Source organism: Petaurus breviceps, unplaced genomic scaffold (assembly GCF_028583685.1).
Source record: "Petaurus breviceps papuanus isolate PSGF00001 unplaced genomic scaffold, PetGlider_PUasm1.0 79, whole genome shotgun sequence".
Lineage (NCBI taxonomy): Eukaryota > Metazoa > Chordata > Mammalia > Diprotodontia > Petauridae > Petaurus > Petaurus breviceps.
In genome coordinates, this window is record NW_027186523.1 from 24,497,689 (window position 1) to 24,514,778 (window position 17,090).

General features: G+C 36.1%; 1 protein-coding gene across 1 annotated transcript in view; it reads left to right on the forward strand.

Moving 5' to 3' along the window:
- Positions 1 to 16,723, forward strand: part of LOC138175872 (protein piccolo-like) — a 591,842-nt gene extending 575,119 nt beyond the window's left edge. The window contains exons 24-26 of the mRNA XM_069106506.1: positions 4,560 to 4,694; positions 5,346 to 5,491; positions 14,733 to 16,723. Coding sequence (XP_068962607.1) covers positions 4,560 to 4,694; positions 5,346 to 5,491; positions 14,733 to 14,873 — 422 coding nt within the window. The 3' untranslated portion in view covers positions 14,874 to 16,723. The remainder of the gene's footprint in view (positions 1 to 4,559; positions 4,695 to 5,345; positions 5,492 to 14,732) is intronic.
- Positions 16,724 to 17,090: the final 367 nt, after the last annotated feature.

The window sequence follows — 17,090 nt, forward strand, 5'->3', positions numbered from 1 at the left end:
TTTCATTTTTAAATATTATCATTTCCTACTACTCAAAGATTAAGAAGATTTAAAAAGCATTCCAACAAAACTCACCAAAACACATTGACTGAATCTAACAATAAGTTCAGGCTTATACACTCATAGTCTTCTACCTCTTCAAAGACGAGAGGGTAGTCCATTTTCTCATTTTTTTCTTTAAGGACAAGCTTGTTCATTATAACTATGTTCATTTTCATTTCCTTTTTAGTGTTTTTATTATTTCCATTTATATTGTCATAGTCATTGCATATATTACATTCCTCAGTCAGCTTATTGGTTTTTCAGTTCATGTCTTCCCATTGTTTTCTGCATTGTTTATATTCACCATTTCTTAGATTGCAGTAAATTCCAACTATATTCTACCTTATACTTTCATAACTATATGGAAGCAATCATTATAATTCATTCTAAAACACTTTAACAACTTCCTCAGTAGTTCCTCTCACTGTGTGACCCAGGGCTAGTCATTTATCCTCTGTATGCCTCAGTTTCCTCATTTGTGAAATTGAGATAATAATAATACCTACCCCCAGGGTTGTTGTGAAGATCAAATAAGATGATGACTGTAAAGCACTTAGCACCATGACTGGTACATAGCTGGCACCATATAATTTATTTTTATTATTTGTTTTATTTTTTATTATTTTTTATTATTTTTAAAAGAGCCAAATCGATCACAATCCTTACTGTACCAATGCTAAATTCTACCTGCTCATCACTGTCTCTCATTATGTATTCTCACCATGTCCATCTAATCTTATTTTGTACCATTTTCTGAAATTTGCCTTTTCTAGTAGTTGATGCTAGTTGTGAGAACAAATCCCAAAATCAGAAAAAAAAAAAGTTTTAGGAAGAATTTTATTAGGTTATTTGGCAAAGGAGAGAGGTAGAAAGGGTGAAGCTCCTTCCTTAAGTCTTTGTGAGGTTTTATCATATAGAGTTCAGACAGGAGGGCAAGGACATTTTTCTGACTGCCCCCACATAGCCCACAGGCAGTTTCCAGAAAAGGGCAGTTATATATATATATATCAATTGGTAAATATAAACATTCACTCTAATCTAGGAAATCCAAAAGCACAAGCTCTGGGTATTCCCAAAACACTGCTGGAACTGACCCCAAACAAGCACTGTGTGGGGATTAGGGGTGGGTAGGGAATCAAAGCATTCCTTATAACTGTCCACTTCCCTTGAGCATCTCTAATCTCTACTGGAAACTTCTGGGTCACACAACTTTCTAGACACATAAAGTTAGGTTCAAACAATTTAATAATTGATAGGAATTCTGAAAACTATAATAAAATTTCCCATATTTGTCTATGTTCTTCTTTTTCTTTATCATTAGTTTTATTTTTATAGGCATGCAGGTGGCATAGTGGATAGAACACTGAACTTGGAGTCAGGAAGACCTGAGTTTGAATCCTGCCTCTGACCACTTACTATCTGTACAATCCTGGACAAGTTACTTAGCTTTTCTAAGCCAAGTGTCTTCATTTGTAAAATGAAGGCAATAATAGTACCTATGTCACAACATTGTTTTGAGGATCAAATGAGATAACACTATTAAAGGCCAGGTATTATTTGTACCACACAATTCATCCCTTAGTTATTATATTGTCCTATTTTGTGTGCTAATCTTTTCATGTCTGCTAGTCTTTTCTTCCTAAATAGATTATAAGCTCTTTGAGGGTACGGGACAAGTTATATTTTCTTTGTAAATACCACTTTTATCAGAGTGATAAGCCTAATACTTTCTGATAGCATGATGTGATCAGAGAACCTAACCATGCCTATAAAGAACAAAAAGGCTGACATATTATACAGAAGAAACTTTAAAAAAAAAACACCACTTATTGAATTAAATTGAATACTGGACCAAACCCAGGATCTATTCATTCTTTTACTGATTGAGTCATCAAAGGGGTTATTATAGAAAGTAGCCTACAGTAGCTTTTCTCAATGTCAATCTAAAACTTTAGGCACAATTCTCTTGATAAATTATTGTGATTATATTGTGCACAAATTTGAAACTTTCATAAAGTTGATTTTATGTCCATTGGTGCTAACATTTGGTTATTGAACCCAGTTTTGCAACTTCGGTGATAACATATGCATTTCAATTTCATTATGCTGGAAAAGTATTCTGAAGTTTATCCATATTGACATTTTTATTAAAGTATAGAATTTTCTCCTTACAGTTACTGTACAATACTTTCTTTTGCAAGGCTTAAAAAACAGTTACTGAGGGGTGGCCAGGTAGCACAGCGAGTAAGAGCACTGGCTCCAGTGTCAGGATGACCTGGAGATCGAATCCCGGGCTTGGACACTTAGTACCCACCCAGAAACACCTGGCTGTGTAACCTTGAGCAAGTTAATTAACCCCAACTGCTTAGGGGCAGCCAGGTGGCTCAGCGAGTAAAAGCACCAGCTCCAGTGTTGGGATGACGTGGAGATTGAATCCTGGGCTCAAACACTCAGTACCACACCCAGAAATAAAAAAAACAGTTACTGTTTAATATTTTTGATATTAGCCATAAAATAGTCCTAATCCTTCCTCATGCCAATTAAACTATAGCTATGTTTTATTTTTTTCCTGTGTTGTATCTGTGATAATCAGTAAAGCCATTGAAATTAAAGCTAAAATGCACACATTATATTAACAATAAAAGATACCATTTTTATGGTGCTTTATGGTTTACAAAGTGTTTTACACTTGGTATCTCATCTGATTCTTGCAAAAATCTTGTGAAATAGCTGCTATTATTAGCCTTATTTTACAAATGAGAAAGCTGAGGCTTAGAAAGAGGTCAAGGGACTTGCCTTGGATCACAGAGATAGATAATATCTAAGGCTGGATTTTAATTCAAATCCCTGACTCCAAGTCAAATGCTATATACCCATTATGCCAACTTGCTACCCCAAATCTCAGAGCTACCATGATACATTTTTAACTTTTTTTGGTATTTCAAATTTATAAAATAGACCCTAGAAAATGAAATGACAAAAATAGAAGAAAAAAATATTTCAGAATCTGAATTGTGACTATGAAGTAACAAGACAACACAGAACTTGGAGAATCTTCTCCTTACTCTATAGGCACATCTGTACATCATTCAAGACAAAATGATTACTAGCTTCCTACTTGATTTATATTTTTCTAGTTTGCAAAATTACATGCTATAATAGTGTTCATTATTACAGGAGCATAGTGGTGACAAAAATTGTACAGCTAGAAATTTCTGATTGGCTTTACCAATAGGGAAGATTTATCTGTCTGATGAGCTCAAATAAAGAATAAAAGAGACAACAACAACAGACATTAGCTAAGAATATCATCTCTGATTTAGAATAAGTATTCTACCTTTAAATGGGCATCCTTTCGTGTCTCTTCATTTGTAAAGTGAATGACATTATAGTTACATGTGTAAACCATTTTTAATGAACATATTCAAACATGCCTTTACTATTAAATACATGATCAAAGGATGAATACACAAGACATAATTGTTAATGACAAATATTGAATCCCACTTAATGGCTTTTCTATGTGACTTCATGCTGAATTTTTTAACCTATGTGTATTTTGTGTATGATTCCAGAGAACAAAATGAAACTGATTTTGAGAGAGTACCATGACCCTGAACATCTCAGATTTACTGTTAAAGAGTCTTGCCCTGTGGACACATTGGTCAGCATGATTGATCTCTAAAATAATTCAAAAGTAGTAATATTTCAAGATGCTCCTTATGCTTGGCCACTGTGTAATCCTAATTTATATCTGAAAATCTTGTGCTGGTCCCAATTTAGTACTAAATTGGAAGACTATGGAAGATCACTTGGTTTCTATTTGAATGCTGGTATTGTTTACTGGAGGAAGTAGACAAGGTAACCACAAGTTGTTCTAGGATATATGCCTAAATTTCTTTAAACCTCACAACATAAAGGTTTCTCCAGTCAAAGAGTTGATTAACTCAGTAAAGAAATTAATCAAATTCTGCAATCAACAAGTTGCCTAAATGCCAACAAAAACTGACGGCAGTTATCCATATTCGTGAAGTCTTATGATAATTTCTCCATATCTTTCCTATCAGTCACTGTGCCCTCCACATCTCATGTCACATTTCCCCACCATATCCCAGCACTATGCAAAAATAAGTGTGAAGAGTGTGTGACCCAGGCAGTTTCCATTGTGATGGTAAGGACTGAAAGTGTACCTGGAAGGCACATATGCTCAGAGCCCATTTTGTGTCACTTCTATATCCCCAGAAATATATTTTTGTCTCTTGTCTGTGAGAATACTTCAGTTACAAGAATTGAGAATAAAATGTGACTTGGGTTTCTTGGTATGAAAGTTCCTTTCCTATGAGAAGGATTAATGACAAATGATAAATATGGTGACATTTTACAGAAGTAATTGAGTTACCAATTCCTGATAACTATGTATAACTGTGATCTACAATGTAATCTAATTCATTTCAAGCATCTATCCATGACAGATATTGCATTTTCTTTACGTATGTTTTATGTATTACCTGTTTCAGCTAAAACACAAGTAATGGGAGAAATCAAGATTGCCCTGAAAAAGGAAATGAAAACAGATGGAGAACAGCTAATAGTTGAGATTCTTCAGTGCAGAAACATCACCTACAAATTTAAATCTCCTGATCATTTACCAGGTATCTATTTTATAAGAATTAAACAGGTCAATATATTCAAAAAGGACATTGATATGACAATATACATTTTGATGAAAACTAAAATTAGTTAAAACTTTAATGATTAGTTAAATTTAAATCAAATATATTGCTTTTGCTTACCTTTTTGATATTTTAAAGCATATAGACTGATATATACTAAGCATAAAAATCTATTTTCTGAGAAAATTAGAATAACTTACTCTAATACCTAAGTTGTCTGATGTAAATTGTAATGAGATTATAGGTTTCATGCAGAAATCAGGCAGGACTCAGTATAAAATTTTAATTCCTCAATTAGATAGTGGAAAGTTTATAGAGGTAGGTACTATAGTAGAAAGCAATCTGGACAGGGGGTCAAAAGAGATTAGAGACGAGATATTGCCCCTGACATTTACTAGTTGTGTGACCATGAACAAGTCATTTAAACTCTCAAAACCTGAGTTTCCTTATCAGTAAAGTGGGGTAGTGATGGTATTATTTGTCTCATAGGGATACTGTAAAGATCAAATAAGAAAATATATGTAAAGCACTTTTGCACAGCTTAAAGTACTATTTTAAAAAATGTTTCTTAGTATTATTGGTCAAATATGACAGCAATGGACATGTAACAAACTGACTTCTTATTGGCAGATTTGTATGTGAAGCTGTATGTGGTCAACATTTCTACTCAAAAAAGAGTGGTCAAGAAAAAGACAAGAGTGTGTAGGCATGATCGGGAGCCTTCATTCAATGAAATATTTAGGTTTAGCCTGAGTCCTGCTGGGCATTCTCTTCAGGTAATTCTCTACATATTCTTTAGTTTGTGTAGTAGATTTTTTTAAATCAAATGCTTTATTAACTTCTAGTTTACATCATTCATTCCTGCAAGATTTAGAGTTACAAATTTTCTCCCCATTTCTTCCCTACCCATGTCCCTGAAATAGCTATCCCACTGGATATCCCCTCCTCCAATTTGCTGTCTCATATATCTTCTCCCATACCCCCTCCGACTTGGGAGTAGGGCATGGTAGATTTCTATGCCCCAGTGCCTATATATCTTATTTCCCAGTTACATGTAAAATAATATTAATAAAAGTATATATATATAAGCAAAAATATATATATTATATATATATGAGCTATATATATTATATATAAGCAAATATATATATATATATAAGCAATTCAGTGTAGTTTGCACATGTGTAGCCATGCAAAACATTTTCATAGTGGATATATTGTAAAAGACTGACTGTATTTCCCTCCTTCCTATCCCACTTCCCACTTGTTCTATTCTCTACGTTGATCCTGTCCCTTTTCAAAAGTGGGTGCTTCCAACTTCCCTCCCCCCCAGCCTGCCCTCCATTCCATCACCCCCTCTCATCCCCTTCCTCCCTACTCTCCTGTAGGGAGAGATGCCCTATTTAGTGTGTATGTCATTCCCTCCCTAAGACAAATTCAATGAGAATAAGGTTGATCCATTCCCTTTCGCCTCTATTCTTCCCCTCCATTGTAACCATTTTCCCTTGCCTCTTCTATATGAGATAGATTACCCCATTCTGTCTCTCCCCATCTCCTCTCATTATATTCCTCTCTCATCTCTTAATTTAACCTTTTAAGTATCATCCATTCCTATTAAATTGGTCCTGTGCCCTCTCTCTATGTATACCTATACACATATATACACACATTCACATATACATTCATATACCCATATATCCTCCTATATAGGCATATATATGTCTGTCTGTCTGTCTATCGATAGATAGATAGATAGATAGATATTCACATTTCTATTCCCTTCAACTCTTCTCATACTGAGAAAAGTTTCATCAGTTTCAATTATTGTTTTTTCATGTAGGGATGTAAATAGTTCAACTTTGATAAGCTCCTTATGATTTCTTTTCCCTGTTTACATTTTCATGTTTCTCTTGCTTTTCCATCTGAATGTCAAATTTTCTATTCAACTCTGTTTTTTTCACCAAGAATGCTTGAAAGTCCTCTATTCCACTGAATGACCATATTTTCCCCTGAAACATGATACGGTTTTGCTGGGTAGGTGATTCTTGGTTTTAATCCCAGCTCCTTTGACCTCCAGAATATCATATTCTAAGCCCTTCAATCCCTCAGTGTAGAAGCTGCCAGATCCTGTGTTATCCTGATTGTGTTTCCACAGTATTCAAATTGTTTCTTCCTGGCTGCTTGTAATATTTTCTCCTTGATCAGGGAATTCCAGAACCTGGGTATAATATTCGTAGGAGTTTTCTTTTGGGGATCTTTTTCAGGGGGTGATCAGTAGATTCTTTCAACCTCTATTTTGCCCTCTGGCTCTAAAATATCAGGAAAATTTTCCTTGAGAATTTCTTGAAGGATGACTTCTAGGTTCTTTTTTTGATCATGGCTTTCAGGTAGTACAATAATTTTTAAATTATCTCTCCTGGATCTATTTTCCAGGTCAGTGGTTTTCCCAATGAGATATTTCACACTGCCTTCTATTTTTTCATTTCTTTGGATCTGTTTAATAGTATCTTGATTTCTCATAAAGTCACTAGCTTCCATTTGCTCCAATCTAATTCTGAGGGAATGATTCTCTTCAGTGAGCTTTTGAGATTTTTTTCCATCTGTCAAATTTGGCTTTTTAAGGCATTCTTCTCCTCATTTCCTTTTTGAGCCTCTTTTGCCATTTGATTTAGTCTATTTTTAAGGTATTTTATTCAGTCATATTGTTGACTCTCATTTCATAATTTTCTTGCATCATCCTTATTTCTCTTCTCAATTTTTCCTCCACTTCTCTTAGTTGATTTTCAAAATCCTTCTTAAGCTCCTCTATGGCCTGTAACCAGCTCATATTTTTTCTTGGAAGCTTTTGGTGCAGGAGTTCTGACTTCACTGTCTTCCTCCTGTTCCATGCTTTGATCCGTTTTGTCCCCAAAATAGGAGTGTAAAATTGGGTTGCTCTGCTTGCTTTGCTTCCCTCATTTGCTTATGTTGCCACTCAATTATTTTACTTTTTGGCTTTTTGCCACAATAGGACTCTGCTACCAGACAGGGGTACTTCGTCCCAATCGCTGGCACTTTCTCAGCTTCCAAAGGTATTAGTTATGTGCCTTCTCTGAAGCCTCCCCATGCTCTGGAAAGCTGGATGCACACCCCAGGACCTCCACCCGAGACCACAATCCAGATCCAAGCAGGTTAAAGCAAGAGCGATTACCCCTCAGATTGGTTGCTTGGTCCCCCTACAATCTGCAGACCAGGGGCTGAAGCAGCCACATAGCTGTGGCTGCATGGCATATGTGCCTCAGTAGCTTCTCACCCCAGGGGCAAAGACTGACCTCATTCCCGAACTACTGCATCCCAAAGTCCACACTGTACTGACATCTCACTTTGTCCTTAGCACCTATGTGTTGATAATTCTGGAAACTGCCACAGCTGCTGGTGATCTAAAGTCCCTCCAGCCAGGGGCTGGTCAGGCCCACCCTGAAGCTAAAACCTCTGACTGGCATGGGGCTGGTGTCAGCTCCCATAGCACTTCACTGGCCCCTTCTTGTCATCTTGCCAGGCTGTCCTCAGTGGCAGGTTAGCTCCTCTGTGTCATTTTGTGGGTTCTGTAGCTCCAAAGTTTGTTCAGAGTCACCTTTTACTTGAATTGGAGCAGGTGGAAGCCGGAGCCCCGTGGAAGTCCTATTTCTACTCCACCATCTTGACTCCACCCCAATCTGTGTAGTGGATTTTATTAAATTGTCTTTTTAATTTTAAAAGTTTTATTATATTTTTATATCCATTAAATTCTGACAGCCATATATAAATATAACTCATTTTTGAAGATAAAACACCCAACCTGACCAGTGATATGCTGGTAAATATTCCACAGCTGGCTCTCTAAAGAAAAAAAAATGTTCCCAGGAAACATTTTTTAGTTTAATATATATTAAAATTTTCTCCATCATTTTCTTAAGTCTGATAATCAACAAAACAATAACTCCAACTCTGATTTGTAGCCTTTGCTGATTTCCAAGATATAATGCTCACACTGAAAATTTAACAATCTGTTCTCAGAAGCCAGTACAAGTGCCCTCACACCCTGGCCTAGTTACTGTGCAAATGATACAATTTCAGAAACACAAGGTATTAAATTAGAGATTTTGCTGGCTTTAGTCAGAGAACCTGGGTTTGAATCCTGGCTTTGGCACATATTGTCTGTGAAACCTTAGCAAGTTATTTATCCTCTCACTAGAACTTTATTTCTTCTTCTATTGTATAACCTGGCATATGAGCATGTCTAGGTTGCTTCACATGGAGCCCCCACAATATGGGTGGTAAAGCCACTCAAATGTCTGGGGATGTGAGGTCTCCATGTTAGGCAAACTAGGCATGCTCAAAAGCTGTTTAAAATAAAATTTACTATAAGACCTGTAAGGTTTTTCTAGTCTTAAATTTAAAATCCTAAAACCTCATTTTTACAATACTTAGTATTTATTCTGTATAAAATTAATATATGTACATAAAACCACAGAATTTCAGTTAAAAGGGACCCCAGCATTCATCTAGTCAAACCTATGCACCAAAAGAATTCCTGAAATAATATGCCTGTTCCTCTATAGCATATGTTCTCTTCTTTGACAGAATGTAGATTTTGAGACTTTGAGCTGTTGTGTGTGTGTGTGTGTGTGTGTGTGTGTGTTTTAATTTACATCCCTAGTGCTTAACCCAATGCTTGGCACATAGCAGGTATGCTTATTGATTGATTGATCTCATGATTAATGGTAAACTGCTCAAAACATTTCATCAAAGTAAAATTCTCTTCTAATTCTTTTTCACCAGCTCTTACTACAATCTCCAATACCATAATAAAGATACTTTTCTTGAGACAAAAGTTTGAGGCATAAACTTTACCAAAGCCATTTAACTTTCTGGTGGCAATAGAATGTATTTTATTGAACCTGAATATGACTTCCATGATGTTTCCACTAACGACCTTTTTTAGATCTTTTATGTTTTTTGACATCCTTGTAACTTTGATAATGTGGACCACTTGATCCTGCTCACTCTTTTTTTTCCCTTATTCTAAAGCAACAAATTCTCAATTATTCTCCCACCTCTATTAACAGTTTCTATTTGATCTCTTCTGCTAATCCGTTGGTCTCCTCCTGATCTCTTAAGTTTAATGTCATTCATCATCCCATGCTTGGTCCTCTTCTCCCTCTCACCTTATGCTTTCACTTAAGCATTGGCATGTGAAATGGGTGCAATTGTTCAATACTATGAACATTCCTTGCCATTTCCCTTCTTTAGGACTAGGGCATAAACTGAACTCTTCCAATACAGTGGTTATAGTTGAGTTTTCCAAATGTGTTGGCATATTGAGTACAGCACTTTAACAGTATCATCTTTTAGTATTTTTAATAGCTCAGATGGAATTCTGTCACTTTCACTAGCCCATTAGCAATGTTTTCTAAGGTCCACTAGACTTCTTTCTCCAGGATGTCTGACTTTTAATCAGCAGCCTGGTTTTCAAAGAAGCAGAGGAACTAAAGACCAAATTGCTAACATTCACTGGATTATAGAGAAAGTAAGGGAGTTTAAAAAAAAAACATCAATTTCTACTCTTCATTACTACATGAAAACATTTGACTTTTGGATCACAACAAAATGTGGCAAATCTTAAAGAAATGAAAGTGTCAGATAATCTTACTTGTCTCCTGAGGACTCTTTATGCAGGTGAAGAAGGAACAATGAGAACTGAATATGGAACAACCCATTGGTTGACTGGAAAAGGAGTACAGCAAGGTTATACATTGTCACCTCATTTATCTAACTTATATGCAGAGAACATTATGCAAAATGCTAAGCTGACTTAATCAAAAGCTGGAATTAAAGTTGCTGGGAGAAATATCAACAATCTCTGATATGGAGATGATACCACTTTGATGGCAGAAAATGAAGAATTAAGAAACCTCTTGATGAGGGTGAAAGAGGAGGGAATAAAATCTGGTTTGAAGCTTAACTTTGAAACTTTATTTAAAAACAAAGCAAAACAAAAAACCTAACATCTTTGCAACTGGTCCTATCACTTCCTGCCAAACAGAGGGAGAAGTAAAGGAAGCAGTGTCATAGTTTATATTCTTGAGCTCAAAGATCACTACAGATGGCAAATGCAGCCATGAAATTAAAAGATGCTTGCTCCTTGGAAGGAAAGTTAAGGAAAATTTGAGCATTACATTGCTGTCAAAGGTCTATATAGTCAAAGCTATGGTTTTTGCAGGAGAAGTTTACTGAGTTGAATTATAAGGAAAGCTGAGCACTCCAGAATCAATGCTTTCTAATAGTGGTACTGCAGAAGACTTTTGAGAATCCTCTGTACAAGGAGATTAAAATAAGTAAATACTTAAAGAAATTAATTCAGGTTATTCACTGGAAGGTCAAATACTGAAACTGAAGCTTAAATACTTTGGGCACATAATGAGAAGACAGGACTTGTGGGAAAAGACCCTGGTGTTAGGAAAGATTGAAGGCAAAAGGAGAAGGGGATGGCAGAGGATAAGATGGATAGATGGTGTCATGAAAACAATGAACGTGAACTTGGATACACTCTGAGAAATAACAGAGGGTAAAACAACCTGGTGTGCTATGGTATATGAGATCACAAAGAGTCAGATATGACTGAACAAGTATACAACAACACAATTTCCCTTGGCATTCTCACAGTTCAAACTACTCCCTCTAAGGATATAATTATTAATTTATCAATTGAACCCTGAGTTCCTAGCCCTCAGGTTCTACTGCCTATAAGGTACTGTAGGCAAGTCCTGCTGGCACTTCAAAGCCAACATATATAAAATAAACTTTTCCATTCCTACAAAACCATATTCTTTCTGACTTAGTTATTGTTTTTCAGTGCCAACATCAGTTATTAAAAATTGTCAGTTGGGCAAAATCTCCTCACCTCTATTCTTGTGACCACCCAAGGACAGATCATTACTTCTCTCTTTTTCTTTAGTCAGCTAAATTATCTTCTTGCACCCTTCAATCTACCCTTTACACAAGTGTCAGACTTAAGTCCCTCATGAATTGATGGAGTCATGCCATCCTTCTGCTCAAAATCCTTTAATGCATCTTTATTATAAAAGTTAGACTCCATGCCCAGAACCATTAGTTCAATTGACCTTGCCAGTCTTTTTAGGTAAGTTTTAGAGTTTGACTGCAGTATTCTTGACAAATCATAACATCTAAGTCCTACAGTGAGCTCAGCCAGGGCAGAAGTTCAAAATTTCTTTCTTTTCTTTTTTTTCTTTTCTTTTATTTTTGGAGGGGGCAATGCAGAGCAATTGGGGTTAAGTGACTTGCCCAAGGTCACACAGCTAGTAAGTGTGATCAAGTGTTTAAGGCTAAATTTGAACTCAGGTCCTACTGACTCCAGGGCTGGTGCACTATTCACTGTGCCATCTAGGCGCCACCTAAAATTTCTCTTTTTTTACAATGACAGTGGGCTATGACAACAGGAATTCATTATCTTTAGGATCTTTGTAGTGACAAGATGTCAAAAATATTACACTACCCTTCCATCTATTCTTTTGCCAGTCAAATCGGATCACTTATTGTTCTTGAATTCCCTTTTGCCATCTCCTACCTATTGAAATCCTAATCTTCCTTTGTAATTCAAATCAAATTCTACCTCCTAAGCAATGTCTCCCTAGATACCCCAGTTGGTCATGATCTTGGTCCACTTAGATTTCACAAAGCACTGTACTTTGACCTAATGCAATTAGTTTTTATTTGGTATTATAGTTTATTCATATTTTTAACTTATTCTCCTACTGAATTGTAAATTCTATGATTGTGTCCTATGTGAACTTTATATACTGGCCACCCCAGCCTACCCCCCCCCAGTCCCAAGAAGTCTACAATGCAACAGAAATAATTTATACTTTAATAAAATTTTTGACTGAACTAATTTAAATTCTGAGAGTGAATTACTTTGCCTACCTCATTAATCCTATCAGGGTACCAATTTCAACCAAATAAATCTCTACTTGGTGGGATTCTGGCTGTATAGGAAAGAATTTTTTTTAATAGTAGGCTTTTTCTAGTGCCCTTTTACTTAAACTACAATTTTATTCCACTTATATTTAAATGTAGTCTTGAAAGGCAAGAAGGAAAAGATATGTCTGTCACTCCTATCAGCCTTTTCTTAATGCAGGGAAACCAAGATTCCCTCCCTCCTCAGCTTTATTGTATAAAACATAAGACTGATCTCTCCAGTCTAATCTTTAAATCTCAATAAGGAAGATGACTCCTACTGCAGAGGAAAGGAGACTAACTTCTTTCATCTAAGCATGACAGGAAGACTCTATGTCTACTTTTTATTGATTCTTAGAAACCAGGGAATGCAAATCTTGTAGCTAGTACAGCTAGTAATTTAATAGCAAGTGCCTTAACAAGGACAGTCCTCACTAAAGAAGTCATGAGGTCTAGTTAACTCAGTCTTCCCTAAGGTGCAAATCTAGATTTAATTCTTAGAGTAGGTCTCTGCTTCTCTTTACCTACCTCCATTTCCTCCATCTGGTCTCAGATATGTTCCCCTTACCCCTTACAAATCTAACCAATCCCAGTATTTTCTTTTCATTCTCATGAAGGTTGAAATATGACTCATTGGGTGATGTTGCCCTCAACCCTTTCTTCCTAGGATTATGCTAGAGATAACACCTATACTATGACCCTGCTGAAAAATAAAGTAGCCCATCCCTAGTCTTACTATAGTCTCATAATACCTAGTAAAATGTCTTATAAATATTAGGAAGTTAATAAGTGTTCAATGAGTCTTTAAGGATTAGTAGGTTTTTGATAAGTAAAGGAGGCAACTAGGTGGCACAGCAGACAGAGCACCAGTCCTGGAGTCAGTAAGGCTCATCTTCCTGAGTTCAAATCTGGTCTCAGACACTTCCTAACCATGGGACTCTGGGCAATTCACTTAAACCTGTTTGCCTCAGTTCCCTCATCTGTAAAATGAACTGGAGAAGGAAATGGCAAATCACTCCAGCATTTTTGTCACAAAGAGTTGGAGATGACAAAAAATGATTGAACAAAAATAATGAGAAATAAAGGGGGCATAGGAGGACATGCCTAGCCAATGCTACAGATTCAGCTAAGGGCCAGTGGCATCAATATGCAAGAAATGTTCACAATATAGTTTAACTGGAGTGTAGGATTTGTGTTGGGGGGTGAAAATTGAAGAAAAATTTGCAAAGAATTTGAATTAGTGTGTGAAATGTGAGAAGATTAAAATGCCAAATGATATAATCTAATTTTGCAAAATTGTTTCCACTTCATTCTTCTAGCATTAAAATAATATTTTAGTTGGTTTCATATTGCATGATCTGGGACAAAGATGTTTGGTAAATTAGCCTATAGATTTGTTTAAGTACATCAGTTTTAATCTAAGCATACAGATGTCATTTTTTGAATGGTCAGAACCTCAAGGATGTACAGTTTAGTTCAAGGAATATTAAGAAATATTAAAATTCATGTATAGCGGGACGGCCAGGTACACAGCGAGTAAGAGCACCGGCTCCAGTGTTGAGAAGACCTGGAGATCGAATCCTGGGCTCAGACACTTAGCACCCACCCAGAAACACCTGGCCGTGTAACCTTGAGCAAGTTACTTAACTCCAATTGCTTAGGGGTGGCCATGTGGCTCAGCGAGCAAGAGCACCGGCTCCAGTGTCAGGATGACCTGGATCAGATCAAATCTGGGCTCAGATGCTCAGCACCACACCCAGAAATAATAACTGGCCTTCTAACCTTGAGCAAGTTACTTAACCCCTATTGCTTTAAAAAAAAATCATGTATAGCATGAAAGTATTCTGAGGATTTCTTAGTCATTGTAATTCTTCCCCATTTTCTTCTTTTCTTTTTCTTCCACAGTGAGAAAAATGTCTTTAAAATTACTTGCTTATAGTAAGTGCTTAATAACTATTTGTTAGATTGATATGAATGCTAGAGAATGAGATAAAGTACATTTTTTACTTTTTTGTCTTCTAGATTTTGCTTGTTTCCAATGGAGGGAAGTTTATGAAAAAGACACTGATTGGCGAAGCTTATATCTGGCTTGACAAAGTGGATTTAAGGAAAAGAATAGTAAACTGGCACAAACTCTTGGTCAGTCCTACTCAAACACATTGAAGAGAGTCTGCTTAGGCTTCAGAACCTTACAGACCATTATCTTCTATAAAGAGCATCAAATCAATTCCATAGATTGATACTGTTGTGTTTAGCTAGTCTTTCAGAGGAAAAAATAGACAAGTGGGATGATGGGATGATGGGTCTGCAACCTTGTAAACTTGCTGTTGATGAAGTCAGCAATAAGCTCTGGGATCTCAAATAAAAGGATGTATGATTTTTAAGGAGGACTTGTTGATATTGACCTTCTTATGGTCAACAAGGGGAACTGTGAAAGGAGTTGAATGCTGAAGGCAGATGTGATTACATGGAGCTCTGCTGAAGCTGGAAGTGGTGGTTCAAAGATCAATATGGTTTGCAATGTAACACAATGATGTTTTTTATGCAAAAGCATCTAAGGTGAAAGCAAAGGACTGACTTTATAAATCTCACTTTTGAAAAGTGTAAAACTAGTTCCTCTGCACCTTAGGCTTTCTGATTATTTACTATGGTAAGAATTTACGGCAGGATTGATTCATCCTGTTTTGTTTGCCGTCATGGCAGAGATGTGAGTTTTATTTTTTCTGAATTAAAAACAACAACAAACAAACAACTATGCCTTGGAGCATAAGCTCAAAGGGGATTTCATGGTGTAAAGCACCATCCTTGAAACCCATATGATGAAAGCACATTTTTGGTATAGGCTGACATGATTTATACTGAAGATAACATAGGGTAGAACTTAAATGGAATACCGAAAAGGGAGATGTCCTTTATTGTACAAATGAAGCTGCTATCCTAGAAGACCACACTTGGATGACTTGGCAGGGAAGAATTTTGCCTCAAAAACAAAATAGTCCCAGGGTCCTATCAGAAAAATATAAAAGACTCTTTATTTTCCCAAGATTTAGCCTTTGGAGAAGACTATCTGAATGATATAGGCTATATGTACCAAAGGACATAGATTTAATTTGTCTTGTATGAGCTAGGAAGCATGAGCGCCTATTATTTGTGGGACTGCAAATAAATTCATTATCCTATAGATTTAATTTCTATTGAGTGACATATTAGGACACAAAAATATTTTCCCTCAAATTTTATCTTAGCCTCTTAGAAGTGGTTACTTAAATTGGGATGAACCCTCACTCTTATGTAATTAAATCTTTTCTTAACTCTATATATATAGCATGAAAATCCTTACATCTTAGGCCCACCTTTCTATTGTGCTTCTGATCCCCCATTATCCCCACACACACATACTTTATCTTGGTCAAGTTCATAACTGGGGAACTTGGGAAACTGTATAGTGTGACTATTCAAAGCACCAAGTTTAAAAATTTTATTCTATTTGAGTGAGGATTTTGACACCAGAATTATGATAATTCATTTCAGTAAATGTTGAACATAATATCTAAGATATTTAAATGGGGATGTCTTTAGCATGTAATAAAAGTTATTGATGAGAAGCTCACAAGGGTGGCAGTATACCCTGGTGGAAAATAGTTTAGTACTCGAATTCAGGAAACCTGGGTTTTATTCTCAGCTGTGACAATGACTCCCTGTCCAATCTTCAGCAAGTCACTAAACTTCTCTGTGTGCCCATGTCACGTGTAAAATGGGGATCTTAATACCTTCCCTTCCTACCTCACAGGGTTGTTGTGAGGATAAAAGTAGGTCATGAACATGAAAGCACTTTGCACAATATAAAGCACCATACAAATATAAGGAATAAGGGTTATCAAACATGTTGAGTCTCTCAATTCAAGAGGGAATAAAAGCCTTTTTCCTCCAAATAGCCACCTTTACATTGGCTAAAAAGAAGATATTTCCAAATCCAAAAGTATTATTCTTCATTTACCATTTGGAAAACAAAGTTAAAGAGTGAAGTGAAAATACATACAAATAGGATATGCAAAGTTGAAGCCAAATGAACTACTCCATTCTCAAATCCCTTATTCCACTCTGACTTGTCCCTAAAACAAAATTTAAGGGCTAAGCAACTCAATCTAAATTTATTGTTTTAAAATTGCTGCTATAATCTAGACAAAATATTCCTCTGCAGAGAAGAGGTAGTACAATTCTCTCATATGAATACTTATTTCAAATGTAGTTTTATCTGTAGTTAGTATTAACTATAGGCCTTGATCCTGCATGAACCATCAAAATGACTAGAAACCATTCATTGCAACAGACCTTATTTGCATTGATAGAATAAGGATTTTTTCTCCAGTTGTCCTCCCA